The sequence below is a fragment of the Beta vulgaris genome, chromosome 6, assembly GCF_026745355.1.
Source record: "Beta vulgaris subsp. vulgaris cultivar EL10 chromosome 6, EL10.2, whole genome shotgun sequence".
Taxonomy (NCBI): Eukaryota; Viridiplantae; Streptophyta; class Magnoliopsida; order Caryophyllales; family Amaranthaceae; genus Beta; species Beta vulgaris.
Window position 1 is genome coordinate 70,475,615 of NC_079207.1, and position 22,660 is coordinate 70,498,274.

The 22,660-nt window shown below is 32.6% G+C and overlaps 1 protein-coding gene across 1 annotated transcript; it reads right to left on the reverse strand.

Annotated features, from left to right (window-relative positions):
* Positions 1–3,241: 3,241 nt before the first annotated feature.
* Positions 3,242–4,963, reverse strand: LOC104897904 (ribonuclease 1). The gene is made up of 3 exons (XM_010684871.4): positions 4,727–4,963; positions 4,346–4,501; positions 3,242–3,843 (listed from the first exon to the last, which is right to left on the reverse strand). Exons 1-3 carry the CDS (start codon positions 4,838–4,840, stop codon positions 3,415–3,417), a joined length of 699 nt encoding a protein of 232 aa, XP_010683173.2. The 5' UTR covers positions 4,841–4,963; the 3' UTR covers positions 3,242–3,414.
* Positions 4,964–22,660: the final 17,697 nt, after the last annotated feature.

Here is a 22,660-nt window from a genome sequence, read left to right on the forward strand (position 1 = left end):
CATGGGACCTCTTGAGGAGTCCACCCTTAATCTTCTCTTATTGATAGTTCAGGGTAAAAGTAAACCCAAATCAGTCTACACAATGTTTATAAACACCCACCAACAAACCAAACAGTAAGAGATGAAAATTGAGAACAAAAGGTGTAGAAATCACCCAAAAACAGCAGGTCTCTCCAGCAGTGATTTTGATCAAACCGGAGCTCCAACTGAAGATCCAACCGTCCTAAATGAAGCCTTATGTAAGGATGATCCAACAGTGGAATTTCCGGCAATGAATAGTTTTCCGAAAATTGTCTATGAAGAAACGAAAAATTGTTTCTCCTCTTCTCAAACCCTCACTTTTGTACGTGTTTTTTTTTTTTTTCAATTGCTGCTTACCCTTATTGTCTTTTTTTTCCAGCAAGAATTAACCCACCAAAAACTTACCAAGTAAGCCAAAAATATGCCCAAAAGGCATACTCATAACAACAAGTAAAATGCATGCCTAACAAATAGGCCATTCATTAGGACCAAAACAATGAAACATTTTACCAATACTTGGGTTGGACCCACAACATAGTTATCATCCGGACATTTCTTTACCACTAACTTAGATTCCCTATTTACTTGCAACCATTGATGTCTAGACCGAATAAGTCCGAGACAATCACATTCGCATAACTACTAGCATTATTAAAACCTATGATTAATTCCTACCGAATCCACCCTTATTTGCCCTATAGTAAAACTCATATGTAAGCTATGTAAATTTTCTCTTAACATCTTAGAAATTAGGTTAAGTTTTCTCTTTATTATTTTATGTACATATATAAGATAACAAAAAGACATGGTGAAAAATTGCGTATTACGAACCATTAAAATTATGGTGTTTTGAAGAAAAAAAGGAGAGAATATATAGTTTTGACGATCCCCTAGGATGAGAATGCCCTCATATGTGAAGGTAAAAAACTAAAGACACATTCTTAACTTGAAGTAGCTACTAAGTAAAGGAACTTAACGAGGATATCAACATGGAAGACATTCACAAATCACATGCCAAGGACATTAATTACATGCAAGTTGTAGTTGGGTACGTAGATTATTCTACCAATTTTCACTTATCTCTATTATATAAGCCAAGAGAGGAGGTGTGGTGTCCTCTTTTGAAGTGACTAAAATACCCTTAATGATCTAATTAATGGAAAGAAAAAAATTACAAAAACAAATCATTTAAAAATTCTCATTCCAACTTGCCATTTAAAACAAGTTTAAAATGGTATATGCATCAAATACTTCAATCAAAAATTAAATGGATAAAATATTTATACCTTATAAAAAAAGATGGCATACATAACATGCACATGAAAAGTCTGAACATTCACTACCTTTGATATTCTTTAATTCAGTTAAACCAACTCATTATTTTTGTTTTTTATGTTCAATATTCATTCACAAAAAATTAATGTTAACAATCACTCACAACCTTTTTATTTTTTTTACATTAGCGAATTAATATATCTAAATTCATCTAACTGTTGAATTTTTCACATTTAATTTTAATCATAAATAAAGTACGAATGGAGTATCTAATAGAATAACAAATTTTGACATTAAAGCACGCATCGCGTGCATATGAAGGCTAGTATTAATGATGTCAACACCTATATGACTTATAATTTGCGATTAATGTAAGTATCTTTGCTAATTGACCAGTTTTCTTACAATTATAGGAGAGAATTTGCAGTACCTACCAAGTAAAGCTTGTTGTTGAGTTCATGGACAACCCACATATGAGTGGAAGTATTATCACACAATTATGAATTTGAACTTAAAGGGGAGTGTAAAATGTTCGGAGGAGTCCCATATTAAAGAAATATTTGAGTTGTGTCCATTTAATAAGGCTAAGGGACTCCATCTCTTATTGCCATATGATTTTAAAGTACAACTTCTTTGATTTTGTAAAGTAGATTTTTCCTCCTTTGTGGCGGGTGCAACTTAGGTCCGCTTAACATGATACCAAAGCCCATACTAAGTTTAGATTAATCTGGTCCACTATTATAGACACCATTAATGCTCGTTGGTCTTGAAAAATGTCTTGCTTGTTTTCTTTATGCAATTTGTGATATTTACTCATCGGTATTCGACAAAATTGAATTGAATGAAACCGGTTTTTGTATATTAAATTGAATATAATAATTTATTTACACTAATTGGAAGTCATATTAAATTGAATATAGTAATTTTAAAACTAAGTGAACTTTCTTTTTTGAGAATTAATACAGAAGAGAATAAGAGCATCGTCAATTAGATAATAAGTGAAAATGATGTAAAAGGGCTCGAAGGCGAATTTGATACCCTTTTTTTCTCTCTCCCCTCTCTCCCCTATCTCCTCTCTACTTTCAAAAACCCTAGCCTCCATTGTTGATTTTTAAAAGGGCTTCCATCGGTTTTTACCGTTGGAAAGCCCCCACCTTTGCTTTTTTATTTGTTTTTAGGTTTCCAATAACAATTTCTCCCTCGAAAGACAGGGTTTTCGATCTCCTTCGTAAGAAAAGGTTTTTCGATCTCCTTCGAAAGACAAGGTTTTTCGACCTCCTTCGAAAGACAGGTTTTTCTCCTCTTTTAGAGGGGGAATTTCTACAGGTTACAATCCGGGATACTAGATCTAATGGATTGCCGTGAAATTATTTTGTTGGTGAAGAATTATGCGGGATCTCAAAGGTTATCAATTTTTCGAATACGGTCAGATGAATCCGACGGAAATCATCCTCACGACTACAGGGATCGTTAGATTGTCTCTCCAACAAGGCTGTATTTTCCAGCGATATAAGCGGGAGATGTTCCACATTGCAAGATTTGTTTGACGATCGTAGTTTTTATGAAGGAAATTTTTGTTTGATTCAACTTATGTATTTGTTTGATTCGATTGCTTATGTAGATGTCGTATGACTTTTTATTAATGAATTAATTTTACTATTCAAAAAAAAAAAAAAATGTAAAAGGGCTCGATATAACACCGAATAGTATCATATTTTGTATGAGCTAGGTAAACTTGTCTAATCGTAAGAGGTGGTATCTAAGAATTAGTATTAAATTTTGCCAATATCACTATCCTTAACAACTCTCTATAGACCAAAACAATAATTATTCTATGTTTAAAAGTACATTTATTTTTAAAAACTGAATCACATGAAATGACATTTATAATAATTTTCACATTTGGATTCACCTAATAGAGAAAACTAATCTGAGCGACTCCACATATGAAATGATGAATGCTATTGAAGGTTGAATATTAATTAAATATATTGAGCATATAATATACAAGTACATGATAAAAAGTGGAAACAGTCCTTTACCTTAATGACAATTTGGATATATAGTCATAGCTTAATACTACTTGTACTTCATTATTGTTACAATAATTAATTGTCCTTAATAATAGGATGGAAATTGGATTCTGTTACCACAATTACCACGTCCTCTAGGAATGTAAGGACATTTGATGAGTTTCTTGGCAGTTTTATCTGCACACAAAGTAACCTGCCAAATTTGCTTGTGACCTTGAGCATTTGTGTTACAAACAATCCAAGGGTGAAACCCAGTGGCTCGAGCAATGGCCTTCTTGATGGACTTGAGAGAATAAAACCGGTTGTCGGGTCGGATTCCGGCTCTCAAGAGGGCTTGGAAGACGTTAACCTTGCTCTTGAGATGTAAAGCACCTTCCAAGTAGTCTATTTCACCAAGCATTGATTTGGTGCATGTTCCATGCTTATTCCACAAATGTACCCAAAATTTCCTTCCTATTTGTGGGCATGTGAAAGTTGGCCATGATTTTCGTAGCCTGTCTTGCATGTACTTAATCTGCATTAATACAAGTAATTAAAAACATAAATTAGTTGACTTTTAATAAAGAATGATAGCTATTCCTTTTATTTTCATGTTTCGTCATGCAACTCCTTTTCTAGTTTTTATTGTAAAATATATGTAGTACAAATGTTTATTCAGTTTATCAATTAAGCCTAACTAACTATTTGATTCCAATTTTTATATTAGCCGATCTAATGTGTCGTCGGGCCATTTATTGTAAGACAAAACAATATTAAACTAGTTAAGCAAAATCGCAAACAATTTACCTGACTAGCTAGCTTTTTTGCATAATTTGATCAATATTCTTTTTTATCTAGACGACACATTTATTGTAAGACAAAACAATATTATAGTTAGTTAAGCAAAATCGCAAACAATTTACCTGACTAGCTAGCTTTTTGCATAATTTGATCAACATTTTTGTATGTAACTAATACCTAATGACCAAATGCTTATATTTGACAGTCAGTGAGACCCTTTATTATCGTAGACTTACCCGGCCAACGTCGTAGTTGTCATCCCCACAATTGTAGGGGAAACTACCATCATTGTAGTAAGGCCATAGCCCATAAATTGTAAAATCTGGGTTTGGCTTTCCTGTTGGTGGGTAACAACATGGTGTGTTTCTTTGATTACAGTATGATCCCAACCACTGCATGGAATAACAAAGTTAATAGGGCACAACAATAGCTAGTGAATGAACTCGCAATGAAATTAATATAAGAAAGAGAGGTTAATTAAAGAATGCATGGTTTTACAACGAAGTAAGAATGTAATTAAGATGTTACAATTTGGTAATTTATCTCTTTTGTTCACTAGTGCTCTCCATTTAACCTTTTGACAGAGCGAAAGAATTAAAGACACAATATTAAGTTACCTGTTGCACAAAGTAAAATGCACGGAAACCACCACTTCGGTAGCCAAGAGCACCAGTTGATAAACTTAGAAGTAAAACAAGCTTTAATAACATTAAACCCCCCTTTTCTGCCATTTTTTCTCTTCCTCTTCTTTCTCTTAATATCTTGGCTTAAACTTGTGATGATGAGAAGGTTAAGCTTAGATCTGATGGAAGATAATGATGTATATGGCCGGTTATTTATAGTGTGCGCATACAACACCCACCACCCTAACAATGGTATATCAATTATGCCTTATTTATGATTCCCACATTACTTAAAATATGTTTCTTATCTAGCCTAGTGGATCAAATCATATGAGAATTTTATTATGTATTTTCTTAGAGTATTACGTTAATGTGATCCAAAACTATTACTTACATGCATTTACTCCATCTATTCGACAAAAATTTAATAATAATCTATCTCATGTTTAGTGTTTCGTAAATGTGAATAGGTGTATAAAGTATAACCGATCATTGTTTTTCATTAGGAGAGATAATTGGTTCAAGGACTCTTACTATACTATTAGACTGCATGCACACCAGTTAAAAGGCTGACTATAAGGCTTAACAGCCCAGAAGACAATAGGCCTAAGGCCCATTGCCACTATAGAAGAAATTCCCCAACTTATTGTTGGGAGTGAAATTGGGGGTGGTACAGTTAGGGCTGGCAAAATTTGATCCAACCTCATAGCTCGACCTGAACCTAACTTGAAAATTAACAATTTGGGTTGAGATTTTTGACCTGAAATAAGAAATGGATCGACCTAACTTGACCTAAAAATATAATGGGTTAGTTTAGATTGACTTTTTGAACCTGAAAACAACTTGCTTAAGCAGGCGGATCAGATTCAGGTTGGGTCAACCTGAATTTAACCCGACATTTATAATTTCTGTAACTTATTTTATGTTTTTCGAACTTGTATTGGGCCAAATCCATTTCTCGAATCTTCTAAATTTCTACACATATAAGAAAATCTTCTAAATTTGATTAAATTAGCATTTGAATTCAAGACTCACTCAGCCTATTGAATTATTGCAATGATGTTTAATTTCAGGTCATGCATGTTGGATTGGTTTCAAGTCAACCGGGATCTGGAAAGGTTAGGTTCAGGTTATAATTTTCGACCTGAAATTAGAATCCGATTGGGTTTGGGTTAGGGATAAGTGACCCGAAATAGAAATCAGGTCAACCTGAAATTGACCCAACTCGACCTTGATTGCCACTCATAGTGGTATAATCTAATCGGGTTTGGGTTAGGGGTAAGTGACTCGAAGAAATCAAGAATGGCATCAGTCACATCTTCTCCCGGCCACAATCTCCTAACAATGCTTGTAAAATTTGCTATTGAAGCCATCAGCTCCAGGATCTCTCTCATCAGGGATGCTGAACATGATCCTCTTTACATCCTCTCTGGTGAACTCATCATTGATGACTTGTAGATGCTCCTCAGAAATCCTTTTCCCCTTATTAAGAAGAGTAGGAAGCACAACTTGTTTTTTATCTCGGCAAGAAAATAGATCTTGATAATATTCAAGAAAGGCTTTCTCTACAGATGTCTACTCATTTATCCATACTCCATCAGCACTATGGATAGAATGAATCTTGTTATGAGTTCTCATGGCCTTTACTGCTTGATAAAAAGCCTGAGTGTTTTCATCCCCACATTTAAGCCAGTTAATCTTGGCCTTTTGATGCAGCAAAGAGTTTTTGTTTTGCTTAGCTCTTCTAAGCTTCTCCAATGCTACCTTTTCAGTGCTAATCAACAGAGGATCCCATGGATACTTATGCATCTCATCTTGAGCTATTTTAAGCTCCTGAGTAGCTTGAATGACAGCCACCTCAACATCACCAAAGCCCACTCTATTCAATTCTTTCAAGGCCACTTTCACATTCTTCATCTTCATACAAACTCTGAACATAGGGCACCGTGTAACTTGCTTATTCCATTCATCCCTAACAATAGATAGGAGAGTAAGATGTGTGCACCACATGTTATGAAATTTAAATGGTTTCTTTTGACTGGTCTCAGGATACACACATAACAAAACTGGAGTATGGTCAAAGTTTCCTTCAGGCAGGAAAGTAGCTTCAACAGGATCATATTTACCACACTAGAGTGAGTTAGCCAACACTCTATGAATTCTAGAGAAGACTCTTTTGTCACCATCTTGTTTATTATTCCAGGTGTAATTGCCTATTAATTGTTTCACATCAGAGAGATTACACACACACAAACAATCAACCATAGGGGCAATTTTAGAGTTCCTAACAATAGCTCCAATCATATCCTCAACATTACTTAGGGCATTAAAATCACCCATAATAACCCAAGGTTTCACATGGTTCTTAGCAATATCCTTTAATCCATTCCATAAATGCATCCTAGCTACTTGCATGGTCATTAAAATCATAGACAAAAGTACAAAGAAAAACTTCCCCATTTATAGGCTGCACACTATAGTGAATAAAAATAAACTCTCAACTTACTCAATATTAACAGTAAAAGACAAAGGACACCAAGCAATCATGATTCTACCGCTCTCATGACAACTGTTAGTATGTGTGAAACACCATCCAGGACAAAGATTAAGGTATGCATCACCTAATTTAGGGGATTTAACCCTAGTTTCTAAGAGGCTAAACAGCTTAACATGATGAGAATTAACAAAAGTTATCACCTCATTTTGTTTGGCTTTAGTGTTTAGACACCTTACGTTCCAAGTTAGGATTTTATCCATCATGGGAAGGAGATGTCACCCCCTGCCCATCATCCTTTGTTTTGCACATGATCTTGAGAAGATGAACCTCCTACATTAGTATCCCCTCCTTGCATTATGCCCTTATTTAGATCACCATTGTTGGCCTCCACTATCTCCAATGTTTCCAAATTCCCACGCAACACTGTAGAAGTGTTGTGAATTGGTATCACTGCCACATTTTGCTTTGGTGCAACCTGCCTATTCCCCACAGCAACAAAGCCTTCAGCGTTTGGGCTCACTTTCTTCTTCTGAATCCACACTCTTGTACCAATATTCTTCGTACAAATTGCAGCCTCATGCCCATACCCTGAGCACTTAGTACAAAAACTGGGTCTCCATTCATATTTAATATTTTGCTCAACAACATTTCCATGTTCATTGCAAAATGTCACCTCATCAGGATGCTCTTGGTTAATTCCAACTTCAACCATTACTCAAGCAAATGCTAGTTTATCCTTGTTCTTCGTTTCCTGATCCATCTTAACAACATTTCCCACCAATCCCGCGATCTTAAAAAGGCTCTTCTCTCCCCAGTACTTAAAAGGAAGGCCAGGTAACCTAATCCATAAAGGAACCTCCTTCAAATCAGTTTTATCCACATCATATCAGGATCCCACAATTTTGTAATAAGTGGCTTTTGATCAAAAAGCTGGAATCCCTCCATAGCCACCTTCAAACATGCCTCAGTCGAATCAAATGGAATATTAAAAATGCCTTTCCCTACAACCCCAATTTTATCAATCCCTAACTTCCCCCAAATTCGCCTAAAAAAACCTTCCATCACCGTTAATGGTGGGTTGGCTCCGAAAACATAGCACACAACAGCCGAAGACCAATATTACGCTTCATCCTGAATATCTTCTAGTTCAATTGTAACAGAAGGGCTCTACTTACTTACCTGATTCATATGAGTTCCGTTTCCATGTGCTTCTGTATCCACTCGATCTGCCCAAGAGAGTCTTGCCGGAGTATTAGCCACCTTCGAACCACTTTGGATAACATCAAGCCACTGTGACAATATCGTCTTCTCCATTGAGTGTTGGATTCGCTCCTCCAACGTAGGTGGCGGAATTACATTTGTAACATTATCAATGTCAAGATCTTCAACTGAAACATTCTCCTTAATAGGACTCGAAATCCGCAATCCCTCAAGATCTGTGACTTCGTCGACCAATTTGGACTTCCTGAACGGAGAAGAAGATGGTCCTTTAGCTTTACCTTTCCCCTTCTGTGCACTTTTTTTCACCCCACGACCTCATGGCGTTGGCGCAGTTTAAGATAGAGGAGTCTTAACATACGCTGAGAGAGAATATAGATATTAACGGGCCTATTAATACCATTATTTTTTTTCAAGTAAGTTTAGCTAATTTCCTTTAATATATATAGATTAAAACATAATTTTGGTTAAAATAGAAAAAAAGTTGATAATCACAATGTAAGATAAGGAGAAAGTTATAAATTTTCGTAAAGGTAAAGTTAAAGATAATTATGTGTTACAAATGCTATATTAATGTATATAAACTAAATATTTCAAAAGATAAATCAACACTAAACTAGTAAGATTAAAAAAATAAAATTTTCATAGAAAATAGATATTATGATAAACGGGTCGGTCGGGCTAGCCGCGATATGTTTGAGGTATTCCATATCCACCCATTAATATTAGGAGGCCGGACTTGGCCCCCCCATTAAGAATTTTTTTTCAAAATTTAATGTATAAGCCCGAAACTTTAACAGGCCAGTGTGGGCGAGCTTAACGGGCCAATTTGGACAATTTTAGCAGGTCGTCTTGCCCGTGAACCGTTCTAAATTATTGACATTTGTTGATAAAGAATGGTGGAAGTATGTACAAATACATGAAAGGAATTGAGATCGGCAAAAGTGGTGAGCTTTCCCATCTTCCCTAACAAGGTTTAAGGTTCAATTCCTACCCTCAAGCATTTGCTTGGGATTTAAGGAGGGAAGGGGATTGGATGGGAGGCATGGGAGCTCCATGCAAGAGCAGTTTAGAAGATTTCTTCCTACAATTTTTTTAAAAAAATGTACAAATACATGAAACAATTAAGGGTGCGTTCTATTCAACTTATTGGACCTGAACTTATTGGAACTTATCTGAACTGAACTTATTGAACCTGAACTGAACTTATTGGAACTTATTAAACCTGATTGGACCTGATTGGACCTGATTCAACTTATTGGACCTGATTGAACCTGATTGGAACTTATTGGACCTGATTGAACCTGATTGACCTTATTAGACCTTATTGGAACTTATTGACCCTGATTGAAACTTATTAGACCTTATTGGACCTGATTGAAACTTATTAGACCTTATTGGACCTGATTGAAATTTATTTGACCTTATTAGACAAAAACATTGACCATGAATAACATAAATATTACCACTAACGTAAATACTACCCCTCAAAATTTTTTATGGAATAATTATTATTATAATTCGTCCTTTAAAAAATAGTGATTATTACTTATCTCTTATGATAATTAATTTAACAAAAAAATTACTATTTATATATTTGCCTATACATAACTTTCATCACTAATATATCTAATAGTGTTGTTTTAATTTTATAAAACACTAGTAGAAAATCAAAAAATTAATTTTATAAAATACTAGTAGTTACTAATTTAAGCTGAGCAAAAGGCAGTGAACTTTCATTGTAAAGGGCTTGATTATGGGTCTGATTCTCCTTTTCCTAATCAATGAAAATAAGCTGAACATTTATTGCTAACAACAACTCCTTCATTCATTTCTTCAACTTTCTTCACCTTTCATTTATTTGAATGTTACTAGAAGAAAGAGAAAAAAATGTTCAAAGTCACAGTAGCTTCAACTCGGGCGAAAATTGCAGAAGAAATATGGTTGGCTGTTGATGAAGAAAACGTATTGATTGAAGAGGATGATGTAGAAGATGAAGAAATATACTCCGATAAAGAAAGATACTTCAATGATGATAATGAAGCAATCAATTAATACATTTATATCTTTCATAGTTATTAGTAACGAAAACATGTTATCTCTAGTTATTTAAAGACGAATTGCAAAATATTGTAATTATTATTATTATTATTATTATTATTGTTAACCTTAATTATTTGACCATGATTATAATATTATTCAATAGCAATATGAATAATCAAATAATAGACAATAATACAAGTATAATACTATACATTGTGGTACTTTAATAAAAAATTCTAATAATAACATAATCAGCTAATAGTAATATGAATAATAAATAATAGACATAATACAAATAAATAATAAAATAATAGACATAATACAAATAAATAATAAAATAATAGACACTAATACAAGTATAATACTATATAATCATTGTGGTACTTTAATTAAAATTCTAATAATAACATAATCCGCTAATAGTGATATGAAATTATGAATAACAAAATAGTGGACAATTACAAATGTTTATTAAACATTGACTATTCGGACTTTATTGGACCTTATTAGACCTGATTGGAACTTATTGGATCTTATTAGACCTGATTGGAACTTATTGCACCTGATTGAAACTTATTGGACCTTATTAGAACTTATTGCACTTATTAGACCTTATTGCAACTTATCTGAACTTATCTGAACTTATCTGAACTTATTGGACCTGAAACTTATTTTTTTAAGTTGAACAGAACGCTTCCTAAGTCAGATTTTTTAAACATTTTTTGGAGGCGGTGAGGGCGGGAAACATGGAATTCTGCAAGGTACGACAATGGAACGAACTTTGGGGTCCATCCGACGACATAATGTACGCAACTAGCATATAGTTTGACTTATAAATGAAATGCACATGTTATCTAATATGTACTATTACTACATCTTATAACTTAGCATATACGCACAAGTTACGGCCATCTACACATGTAAAGGCATACGTATTTGACTTGTAACACTAACACATCTATATTTTTTTAGAGCCCCAATGAAGACCCCTTGATAAGAAAAGGATCATACTGATTCAGCACCTATTGCAGCCAGTCAGCTCATCAACACAAGTCAACACTTGAGAATAGGGGGAATATAAGGAATCCCTACTACCAAGCACTGAGCAGAGGTAGGTAGTGAAGTTCGAACTTGTGACTTATCACAAGGTGAGTTCCTGTAACGTCCACCAACCAAGCTTGGTTACTAACATATATCTATATGCATGTTAGTGATAGGCTAAGAATTGAGCTACGTAGGTTATATCCTCCTCTACTTTGTATATATATTTTAATGAAAATAAATTAAAGACCAACTATGTCTAGTTATATGAAAAAAAATTTTGAACCAGATAGTCAAATGATCAGATGAAGTATTAATTCAGTGGAGCAAAAATAGCTGAAGTTGTAAAAAATTAAAAAAAATTACAGAGCAACATAAAAATCACAAATAAAAATTTAAAATTAACTTAAATTTACTTGGTCTTGCAAAAAATGTTTAAATAAACCGTCACACAAAAAACAAGTTGCTTTGGTAATTACTCATTAAACATCTTAAATCATATCATAAAACAACAATAACTAAGAAATAAAACTCTATAAACCTAGCTGGCTAAGTTATTACTATGTGTTACTTAGTATATATATATTATGAGCTAGATCCATAATCAATAGCTTAAATCTTATGATTTGGTTATAATTATGTAGGTAAGATTTTCTTTAATTTAAAATAAAATTGATTAAAACTAGTTGCTAACTTGCTATTGCATGTGGAAATGGCCGTATACCCCGGCCATTCATTCGCAATTATGTAGATATTGACGTGTTGAAACTTGAACAAATGATTAACCGAAAAAAGAAAACAAGAAAAACGACTTGGAATATCAATGGTGAGAGAGCTGGCTCTTTGAATTTATGTTCAATACCGTACACTACGGATCGGCAGTACAACTGGTACGGGTGAGCCGTAAGTGTGTGTACTCAACGCGTCGAAACTACTACTGTTGTCTATTTCATATTGAGAGAATCTATACTCTGCTGTCTCACTTTTTTCACAAGGCAAATAGAAAAATCCATTCATATAAATCGTAAACCAACAGTAAACGTAGTCTAAATAAGGTTATGACTTATATCGTAGATTGGTGAGCAATAATTAAGGTTATGGAATATTTCATGTTAGGTTTTTTATCCTTGTTTTTTAAATGGAAAGATACATAAGTTAGGGACATTTTCTCGAGAGATCAAACACTGACTTATCAAGGAAAATAAATAAGAAAATTTACTATCTAAAAACGGTCCATATTCTGGTGAAAACTGACTCAGAGATGCGATAGTGTTAGCGACAGATTTAGCTTTCTTGTAGACATTATGGAGTTTGTGGTACATATATATTATATATAAGTCAGCAGATGCGTAATATCATCCATAAGTAGCTGAACTTTCCAAGGGGATTGAGCTTTTCCCTGCAAAATCTTAAAAATAATTAAGTTATCACCTTCAATAAAAGATATGATTAAGGTTGTATATGTAATCCCCCGTGATTTATAAATTTTATATATGCATTTTAATGTATATTATATATCTCTATTACATAAGGGAAGGGGGACCAAGGATGAGGAGTTAGCTCATGTGGTAGAGCACTCCCCTCTGATCTTTGAGGTCAGGGGTTCAATCCTTACCCCCAGCATTATACTGGGATATTTCCTTGGCATGCTTTGCATGCTTTACCAGCCAATGCGCTGGTAGTTCCTACAAGGCTAGTAGCCTTGGTAGGGGTTAGCCTTTGGGCTGACTTAATTTCCCAATAAAAAAAAAAAAAAAAAAAATAAAAAAAATAAGGGAAGGGGGACCTATGGTGTCCTCTTTTGAACTGACTATTTTGCCCTCCTTTCTCTTACTAAATTACAAAATAATATCAATACCAAAATGGAGATTCAAACAAAGCTACCGGAAATTAAATTTCAACATCACTCCCAAATCACTTATGTTAGGAAACTTTACAAATCCCTTTCTAAATCACGTTCAAGAAATCCCGTAAATCACTAAACTTTACAAAAAACTAAAAATTAACTTACAAACCAAAACTAATATAGTAGGGCGTAAATACATAAAAAAACATTCACAAAATTCACTTACAAATCATTATTCTCAAGAACTCACAAATTTCACTTACAAATTATTCTTTACCTATACACGGTATGCATAAAAATCTGTAAAAAAAACATAAAATTTCGACGAGGATATCACACATTTGTCCATCGGCGATTTGCAAACTTCCAAAAAAGTACATAATTCTTTTTAATCTTCCAAGTTATTTCAAATTAGTTGAAAAAACAATAGCAATTGTTATGTAGCGATTAATAGAAAAAAGGGAGATGATAACAATTAGTTAAAAAGGACTTAAATTTAACCTTTATTTTCACATGAAATGAGAGAACAAGATAAAAGTAACAAATTTAGTTTTTTTTTAAAAAAAATTCCAATATTAAAAATTCTACTCATAACTTTTGCAAAAAAACCATTTTCATAAATAAATTTTGAAAAAAAAATAAAATCAAAGTTTTCGCGAACGGTTTTTGCAAAAATTAATTTTCAAAAAAAAAAAAATCAATTTGCTAAAATCATTTTAGAACAAAAAAATTACATTATTTTGCGAAAACAAATAGTGAAATTTAGCACCAAGACAACTGTAAAATTTTGAAATGGAATAAAAGGGATTTAATACAATTTAAATTTAATTCATTTTCATGTTAAATCAGAAAACAAGATAAAAGAAATGATTTTAGTTTTTTTAAAAAAATTCCAATATCAAATTGTGTATGAAAATTTACAATTTTATCTCAAATATAATTTTAAATATGGACTGATGAAAATTTTAAATATAAGTTTGTGAAATCATAATTTATATGTTAGGCAAGAGAGGTGACTATTTGATTGTATTTCAAAGAATCTTATTCACAAAATGGAGGTGACCGTAAAATACTAATTTGCATTTTCTTTTTGTTTACTACTTAGTAATAATTAGGCCTAAAAATGTCATCTCACGCATCGCGTGCATAAAAAGCTAGTATTTTAATATTTAAAGGATTTATTTTCTCAAAAGATTGACTATTTGAAGCCAAAAGAATTATTTAATTATTTTAAATAAGCAAATATTTTATTTTGTCATACTTTGAAAATTATTTAAATGGCTTAAAACATCTTTGAGGTTTACTAAAAAAGATTTTAAATTGGATTAGAGGAACCTGACTATGCAAAACACCAAACCATTAAATATTATTTAAGCACAAACACAAATTTCTAAGCCCAAAAAGGGATAACTATATAAACCTAAAACCCCCAATTATCATGCACTTTATTTTCTCTCTTCCTTCTCCTCTATTTTCAACCTCCTTTCTTCTTCTTTTTTTTCCCTCTCTCTCTCTCTCGGTTTCTCCCTCCTCCTCCGGTGACCTCCATCGACGGCAGCCCGCCAGCCACTACCGACCACCGCAGCGTCGCCACGCCTTTCCCCCTTGCCGCCGATTTTCTCCCTCTTCTTCTTGTGGTTATTTCTTCTTCCTCTAGTTTTATTTAATGTTTAAGTTTATATTTTTAAGGATTATTTTAATATTTTCATGAGTAAAGTTTATAGTTTGATGATTTAAATATAAATTTCAGATTATGTAATTTATATAATGAAGTAATTAAATTTAAGATTTATTTATTATATTTAAATTAAGGATTTAAGTATCAAAGCATATATTATTAGGGTTTTATGAGTTAGAAAATCATTGTAGTATATCATAATTTATGAAATCGAGTACTCTTATGATTTTGATTAAGTATGTTTTAAAGGGTTTTTAATACATTATATGTTGCTCGAATTTTTATTAGTATGCTTATAATGAAGTTTTGATTTACCAAGTATGAGTTTTGAGGGTTTCAATCACTAGTATAATAGTACTCCCTCCGTCCCAAAATATAATTTCCATTTCCATTTTGGGTGTCCCAAAATATAGTTCCCATTTTCATATTTAGTTCCACATTTTTCCGTAATTTGTCTAGAAAATCGTGTCTGATCATTTATTTCCTTCTTGAATTTTGTTTTTTTCCTTTGTTTATTCAACCAAAATGTTACAATTAATGTTCTTTCACCAATTATTCTTCATTCTCTCTCCAAAAATCATCTTTTCCCATACAACATTTATTTAAATAAACAAAAAATCTTTATTATCCCTCTTATATTCTACTTGCATAAATTACCGTGAAAAAAGGAAAATGGAAACTATATTTTGGGACGGAGGGGGTACTATATTAGGAAGTATTAATCATTGAAGTTTTAATGATGAGAAAGGTTTTTAAACAACATTTAAATTATTAACAGAGCAAAAAAGCTTCACTTCTTCTAAATCATTCTTTCTTTTACACCCCTTATGTTCCAAAAGCCCGAAGACATAGATACGTGATTTTAACCCAAATAAAAAACTACCCCCCACAGGAATACTTAAGCCTTTTATCTCTTCAAAGTAGAAGAGGCTGAATCATTCTCATTGTTCCCCTTCCTCTTCTTAGAAGCACTAGAGAAGGAGGTGGGTTCCATAAATGGTTCTTGCTCAACCCCCAAATCTGTAATATCCCAAATTTTGTAACTATTTTATAAAATTTATTTTGTTATAATAAGATTTTATAAATATAAAATTCTGAAAAATAAAGTAAAATCATAATAAATCAGATTTTTTTTAATGAAACTGTTTTATTTATTAAATCAGATTTTTATCTTTAAAAAAAAAAAATTCGAAATCAAAATTTTTTGAAATTAAATCAGATTTTCCGTTCAAAAAGGAAGATAGAGAGAAAAGAAAATTCTGAGATTGTAATTTGAGTTGGTTTTGGGAAAGGATTAAATTTTTTTAGATACTTATCTTTTAGTGAAACCCTAGTTTTACATATATATATATATCTTAAACACCCAAAATTCTCACGTAATTCACCTCCTTCATCTCTTTGGTAAGTTTCAATTTCAAATCTGAATTTCCCATCAATATCATTATTCGAGGTTGAAAAAAAAAAAAAAAGAAAAGAAAGTTTTGTCTTTAGTGTACTAGGAAACATGTTATGAATTATGGTGAATTCATACGCATGGCAAGTCATTTTTTTTTCAAGTAAATTTTGTTTCAAAACAATTCTTCTTTCTTTTGTTTTCGGATTTTGGTTATTAATCTTGTAAACTTTGGTTAATTATTTTCGGGATATTATACTAAGTGACTAACTTTAGGTAATATTATTTGTTGTAGACGGAAACTTCGTAGAAGGCGACTTTTAGTTGATATTGCTATACTTGGGAAGCGTTTGAGGTAATTCACAATGTCCATCAACAACTAGAATCCCGTTAGGAATTGTATGTGCTATGTGTAATACATGTGGTTGTGTGATTCTACGTTTATGTTAGATGTATATTATGTGACAGGAATAGTATAGTACTTTCTATGACAAATATTATATTATTATTATTATTATTATATTACTATAGTACTATTATCCCTGCGTATAATATATATGAATCTACTGGTATTGTTGTTATGAATTCGGATAATGCACCTAATTATACCATCATATTAAAATATTGATAATGTACTTAATGGGTATAACTAGTGTGTTAATGATGTAACGAACGGTATTAAAAGTTGAATATATTTGTGACTCTATGAGGCTCTAATGATGGATATATTGGTTACTGTGAATTATGGACGTTGATTATTATAATTTTATTAAGTGGCTAAGTTGTGAAAAATATTATTTGAACTAAAGACATTTCATGTTAATGTTAATGTGATTTTGATGTCCATAACTATTAAAATATATTAATCACGTAAAGTGGAAATAATATTGAGGGAATTATCCTGTGGACTTGGATCCTCCATAGGTGATGAACAGTACTTGATTTTATTCTGTTACAACTCTTTATTGTCTTCCTCCTAATACTATTGGTGCGCATTGCGGATACCCATTAGATTAGTGAGGGGTGTGCACACTAGGGACGTTCTGCAAAACGATATTGGCCACTCTTAATTATTGGGTGACGACCCATGTTGAAGTAGGTGGTTACTGGGATTAGTCCCGGCCTACTGACGTTGATTCCCTCTAATAATTAAATTTGTTGTGTATACTCATATAAACTTGATAATTGAAATGGTTAATCATATTATATACTTGTCTGTTTATTTATACTTGTCTATATATTATATTTTGTATTATGTATAAAAATTATTTTTAAAATATAACTATTATTATTATTATTTACGGGATGGAGTTGTAATTACTTAGCTTTCGCTAATTTTTGTGTTTTTGTTTTCTTTGTTCTTTCCTATTTAATTGTGCAGGTTGGTGAAAGGGACTACGTTGCAGGAATGAGTGAATTTATAGTTTTTAAGTTCACCTAGTTTAAAACATACAGTACTGCATTTGAGATTGTTTAGTTTTGTTTGGTTTAAAGTAGACAACTTAGTTTGGTTTATTTTGATACTTTGGTTTGTGAGTAAATTTTTATTTCTAATAATTAGCCTTGCATTTATTTTGAACAATAGATGCGGCGGTAACACCCTAAAGGTTTGGTCAGATATTTTAATGAAAATGAATATTTTATAAAGTTTTAGAACCAAAGTTTTGGGGTGTTACAAATTGGTATTCAGAGCTTAGGTTATAATAAATAATATAAATTAGGAGTTAATAAAATTGTTAAATAATTAGAGTCTAAGGTTAAATAATATAGGTATAATAAATTAATAATAAACATTAAATAATTGTGAGAGTGGATCGAAAAGGGTTTATGTGCCTTAATGTGAAAGCACTTATTTCAGGTGCTTATTAATTGTTTCTTTTCGTTCTTGTATGTTAGATGTTGTAACTACAAGAAAATGTTTGACCGTTTAACCATAGGATTTGAAATTTATATTTATATAAGGTCTATAGACTAAGTTCTTTAGTAGTATTGAAAATTCTCTAAGTTCCTATTATGTGTTTTTATTAGGAATTTATTACTTGCCTATTTGAGTTGAATAGAGTTTGAGTTCTGGTTATAATTTTGTTTACTTGTCAAATTTGATGGAAGCATGCAAAGATTGTCTTGCAATGTTATGATGAAATATATTTTGTTGAGGCATGTAATTTTCTTATGATGAAAGTTAGTATTGAGTAAATAAAACGATGTGCAAGACCATGTATGGGTGAATAGATGTAGTAATACCAATGCTAATGTGCAGGAATTGTATGCAAACCTATCAAGTATACACTAGATCTCGTAGGAGGACTTTTGAACAAATGGCTGAAACCCCTGAACAACTGCTTGAGAGATGAGATCTCTTGAACAACTTTCGCAACGTATGGGTTTAGTGTTACAAAACCAATTGGGAATAATGGTGGAGAGACCCACAAGCTGCTATGGCAAAGAAGTTAGCAACCCTTAAACCTCCAATCTTTGTAGGAAAGGAAGATCCCTTACTCTTAGAGAACTGGCTAAGAGACTTTGATAAGTTATTCACTGCTACTGGGACACCTGAAGCTCAAAAAGTAGACCAAGCTACCTTTTATTTGAGGGAGGATGCAGACACTTGGTGGGAGAGTCAAGGACCTATTGTTAGAGCTCAGGAAAACTTTAATTGGAATGCTTTTAAGGTTGCTATTAAGGATAGATTTTTCCCTGAACATATTAGGAGGCAGAAATACAATGAGTTCACTAGATTTAACCAGGGAGGTACTATGTCTGTGCAAGAGTATGCCCAAAAGTTCAATGAGTTAGCTAGATTTTGCCCTAATGTTGTGCCAGATGAGAGAGCAAGGCTCAAAAGTTTGAGGAGGGTTAGCATTTAGAATTCAGACCAGACTTGGGGGAGCAACTTCTGCAACTTTTCAGGAGGCTTATGCTAAGGCTTCTAATATTGAGAGGATTTTGAGGCGTGAAGAGGAAGTTATGGGGAGGAATAAGAGAAAAGACCCACCTAACAACAAAATGACCATGGAAATGACAAGAAACCTAGATATGGGGGTAATGATAGTAATGGGGGCAATGATCATAATAATGGTGGTGGTAATTATCTAGGGAACCGTAGCAATTACCAAAGTCAGGAGAGATCAAACCAGCAAGAATCCCGTACCCAAAACCTACTTGTAGGAAGTGTAACAAAAGCCACCCAGGATTTACCTGTCAAGGAGACCAATAACTTGTTATGCTTGTGGAGAGAAAGGACATAAGGCTAATCAGTGTCCCAAGCGTCAGAATAATGGACAAAATGGAACAATGGGGGAATAGAATGGTCATGGCCTAATCAGAACCAGAAAACAACAACCGCCCTAAACAAAACAACTCCCAGGTCAGGCTTCGAATGCTCAAGGGGGAAAATACTCAGCATAATGGTCAGAATAACAATCGAGCAAATGGAGGAAACAACAATCAGAACGCAATGGAAATGGTGCTCAAGGCAACAATGGAAGAATCTATGTTATGAACCGGAATGAAGCAGACACCAACGCCAATGTTGTGATGGGTACTTTCCTCGTAAACTCTAACCCTGCTTACATGCTTTTTGATTCTAGGGCGTCTCGTTCTTTCATAGCTAGTTTATCCGTTGAAAAGTTAGGAAAAGGAAGTTAGTCTGCGTTACATTAGACCATATGAGATCTTGGAGCGAATTGGGGAAGTAGCTTATAAATTAGCCTTACCAATGGAGTTAGCTCATGTTCATAATGTCTTTCATGTGTCTCAACTTCAAAATATGTCCATGATCCTACCATATCATTCAACCAAACCATTGAACTAGATGAGACCTTATCTTTTGAACAACGCCCAGTTAGGATCTTTGACACCAAAAGAGAAGTACCGGAACAAGGCGTAAAACTGGTCAAGGTGTTATGGTCAAGTCAAACTTCTGAAGAGGCTACTTGGGAAGCCGAAGATGATATGAAAAAACCGATATCCCGAACTTTTTCAGCAGGTACGCTTGAGTTTCGGGGACGAAACTCTTTAAGGGGGGTAGAATGTGATACTAATTTTTTTTTGTTTGCATATTAGCAGCGAACGTAACGTTAAAGTTCGAGGACGAACTTTCTTTTAAGGGAGAGTAGATGTAATATCCCAAATTTTGTAACTATTTTATAAAATTTATTTTGTTATAATAAGATTTTATAAATATAAAATTCTGAAAAATAAAGTAAAATCATAATAAATCAGATTTTTTTTAATGAAACTGTTTTATTTATTAAATCAGATTTTTATCTTTAAAAAAAAAAAATTCGAAATCAAAATTTTTTGAAATTAAATCAGATTTTCCGTTCAAAAAGGAAGATAGAGAGAAAAGAAAATTCTGAGATTGTAATTTGAGTTGGTTTTGGGAAAGGATTAAATTTTTTTAGATACTTATCTTTTAGTGAAACCCTAGTTTTACATATATATATATATACCTTAAACACCCAAAAATTCTCACGTAATTCACCTCCTTCATCTCTTTGGTAAGTTTCAATTTCAAATCTGAATTTCCCATCAATATCATTATTCGAGGTTGAAAAAAAAAAAAAAGGAAAAGAAAGTTTTGTCTTTAGTGTACTAGGAAACATGTTTATGAATTATGGTGAATTCATACGCATGGCAAGTCATTTTTTTTCAAGTAAATTTTAATTCAAAACAATTCTTCTTTCTTTTGTTTTCGGATTTTGGTTATTAATCTTGTAAACTTTGGTTAATTATTTTCGGGATATTATACTAAGTGACTAACTTTAGGTAATATTATTTGTTGTAGACGGAAACTTCGTAGAAGGCGACTTTTAGTTGATATTGCTATACTTGGGAAGCGTTTGAGGTAATTCACAATGTCCATCAACAACTAGAATCCCGCTAGGAATTGTATGTGCTATGTGTAATACATGTGGTTGTGTGATTCTACGTTTATGTTAGATGTATATTATGTGACACGAATAGTATAGTACTTTCTATGACTAAATATTATATTATATTAATTATTATTATTATTATATTATTATTACTATAGTACTATTATCCCTGCGTATAATATATATGTATCTACTGGTATTGTTGTTATGAAATTGGATTTTTAATGTACCTACTTATACCATGTAAAAATTATACTAATTAGTATAATGTACTTAATGGGTATAACTAGTGTGTTAATGATGTAACGAACGGTATTATAAGTTGATACATATTTTGTGACTCTATGAGGCTCTAATGATGGATATATTGGTTACTGTGAATTATGGACGTTGATTATTATAATTTTATTAAGTGGCTAAGTTGTGAAAAATATTATTTGAACTAAAGACATTCATGTTAATGTTAATGTGATATTTGATGTGCCATAACTATTAAAATATATTAATCACGTAAAGTGGAAATAATATTGAGGGAATAATCCTGTGGACTTGGATCCTCCATAGGTGATGAACAGTACTTGATTTTATTCTGTTACAACTCTTTATTGTCTTCCTCCTAATACTATTGGTGCGCATTGCGGATACCCATTAGATTAGTGAGGGGTGTGCACACTAGGGACGTTCTGCAAAACGATATTGGCCATTACTCTTAATTATCTGGGTGACGACCCATGTTGAAGTAGGTGGTTACTGGGATTAGTCCCGGCCTACTGACGTTCAATTCCCTTCTAATAAATAAATTTTGTGTATGACTCATATAAACTTATAATTGAAATGGTTAATCATATTATATACTTGTCTGTATTATGTTATACTTGTCTATATTACGTTATATTTGTCTGTATTATGCTATAAAAATTATTTTTAAAATATAACTATTATTATTATTATTTTACGGGATGGAGTTGTAATTACTTAGCTTTCGCTAATTTTTGTGTTTTTGTTTTTCTTTGCTCTTTTCCTATTTATATTGTGCAGGTTGGTGAAAGGGACTACGTTGTAGGAATGAGTGAATTTATAGTTTTTAAGTTCACCTAGTTTAATAAACACTACAGTACTGCATTTGAGATTGTTTAGTTTTGTTTTGGTATAAAGTAGACAACTTAGTTTGGTTTATTTTGATACTTTGTTTGTGAGTAAAATTTTTATTTCTAATAATTAGCCTTGCATTTATTTTAACAATAGATGCGGCGGTAACACCCTAAAGGTTTGGTCAGATATTTTAATGAAAAGTGAATATTTTATAAGGTTTTAGAACCAAAGTTTTGGGGT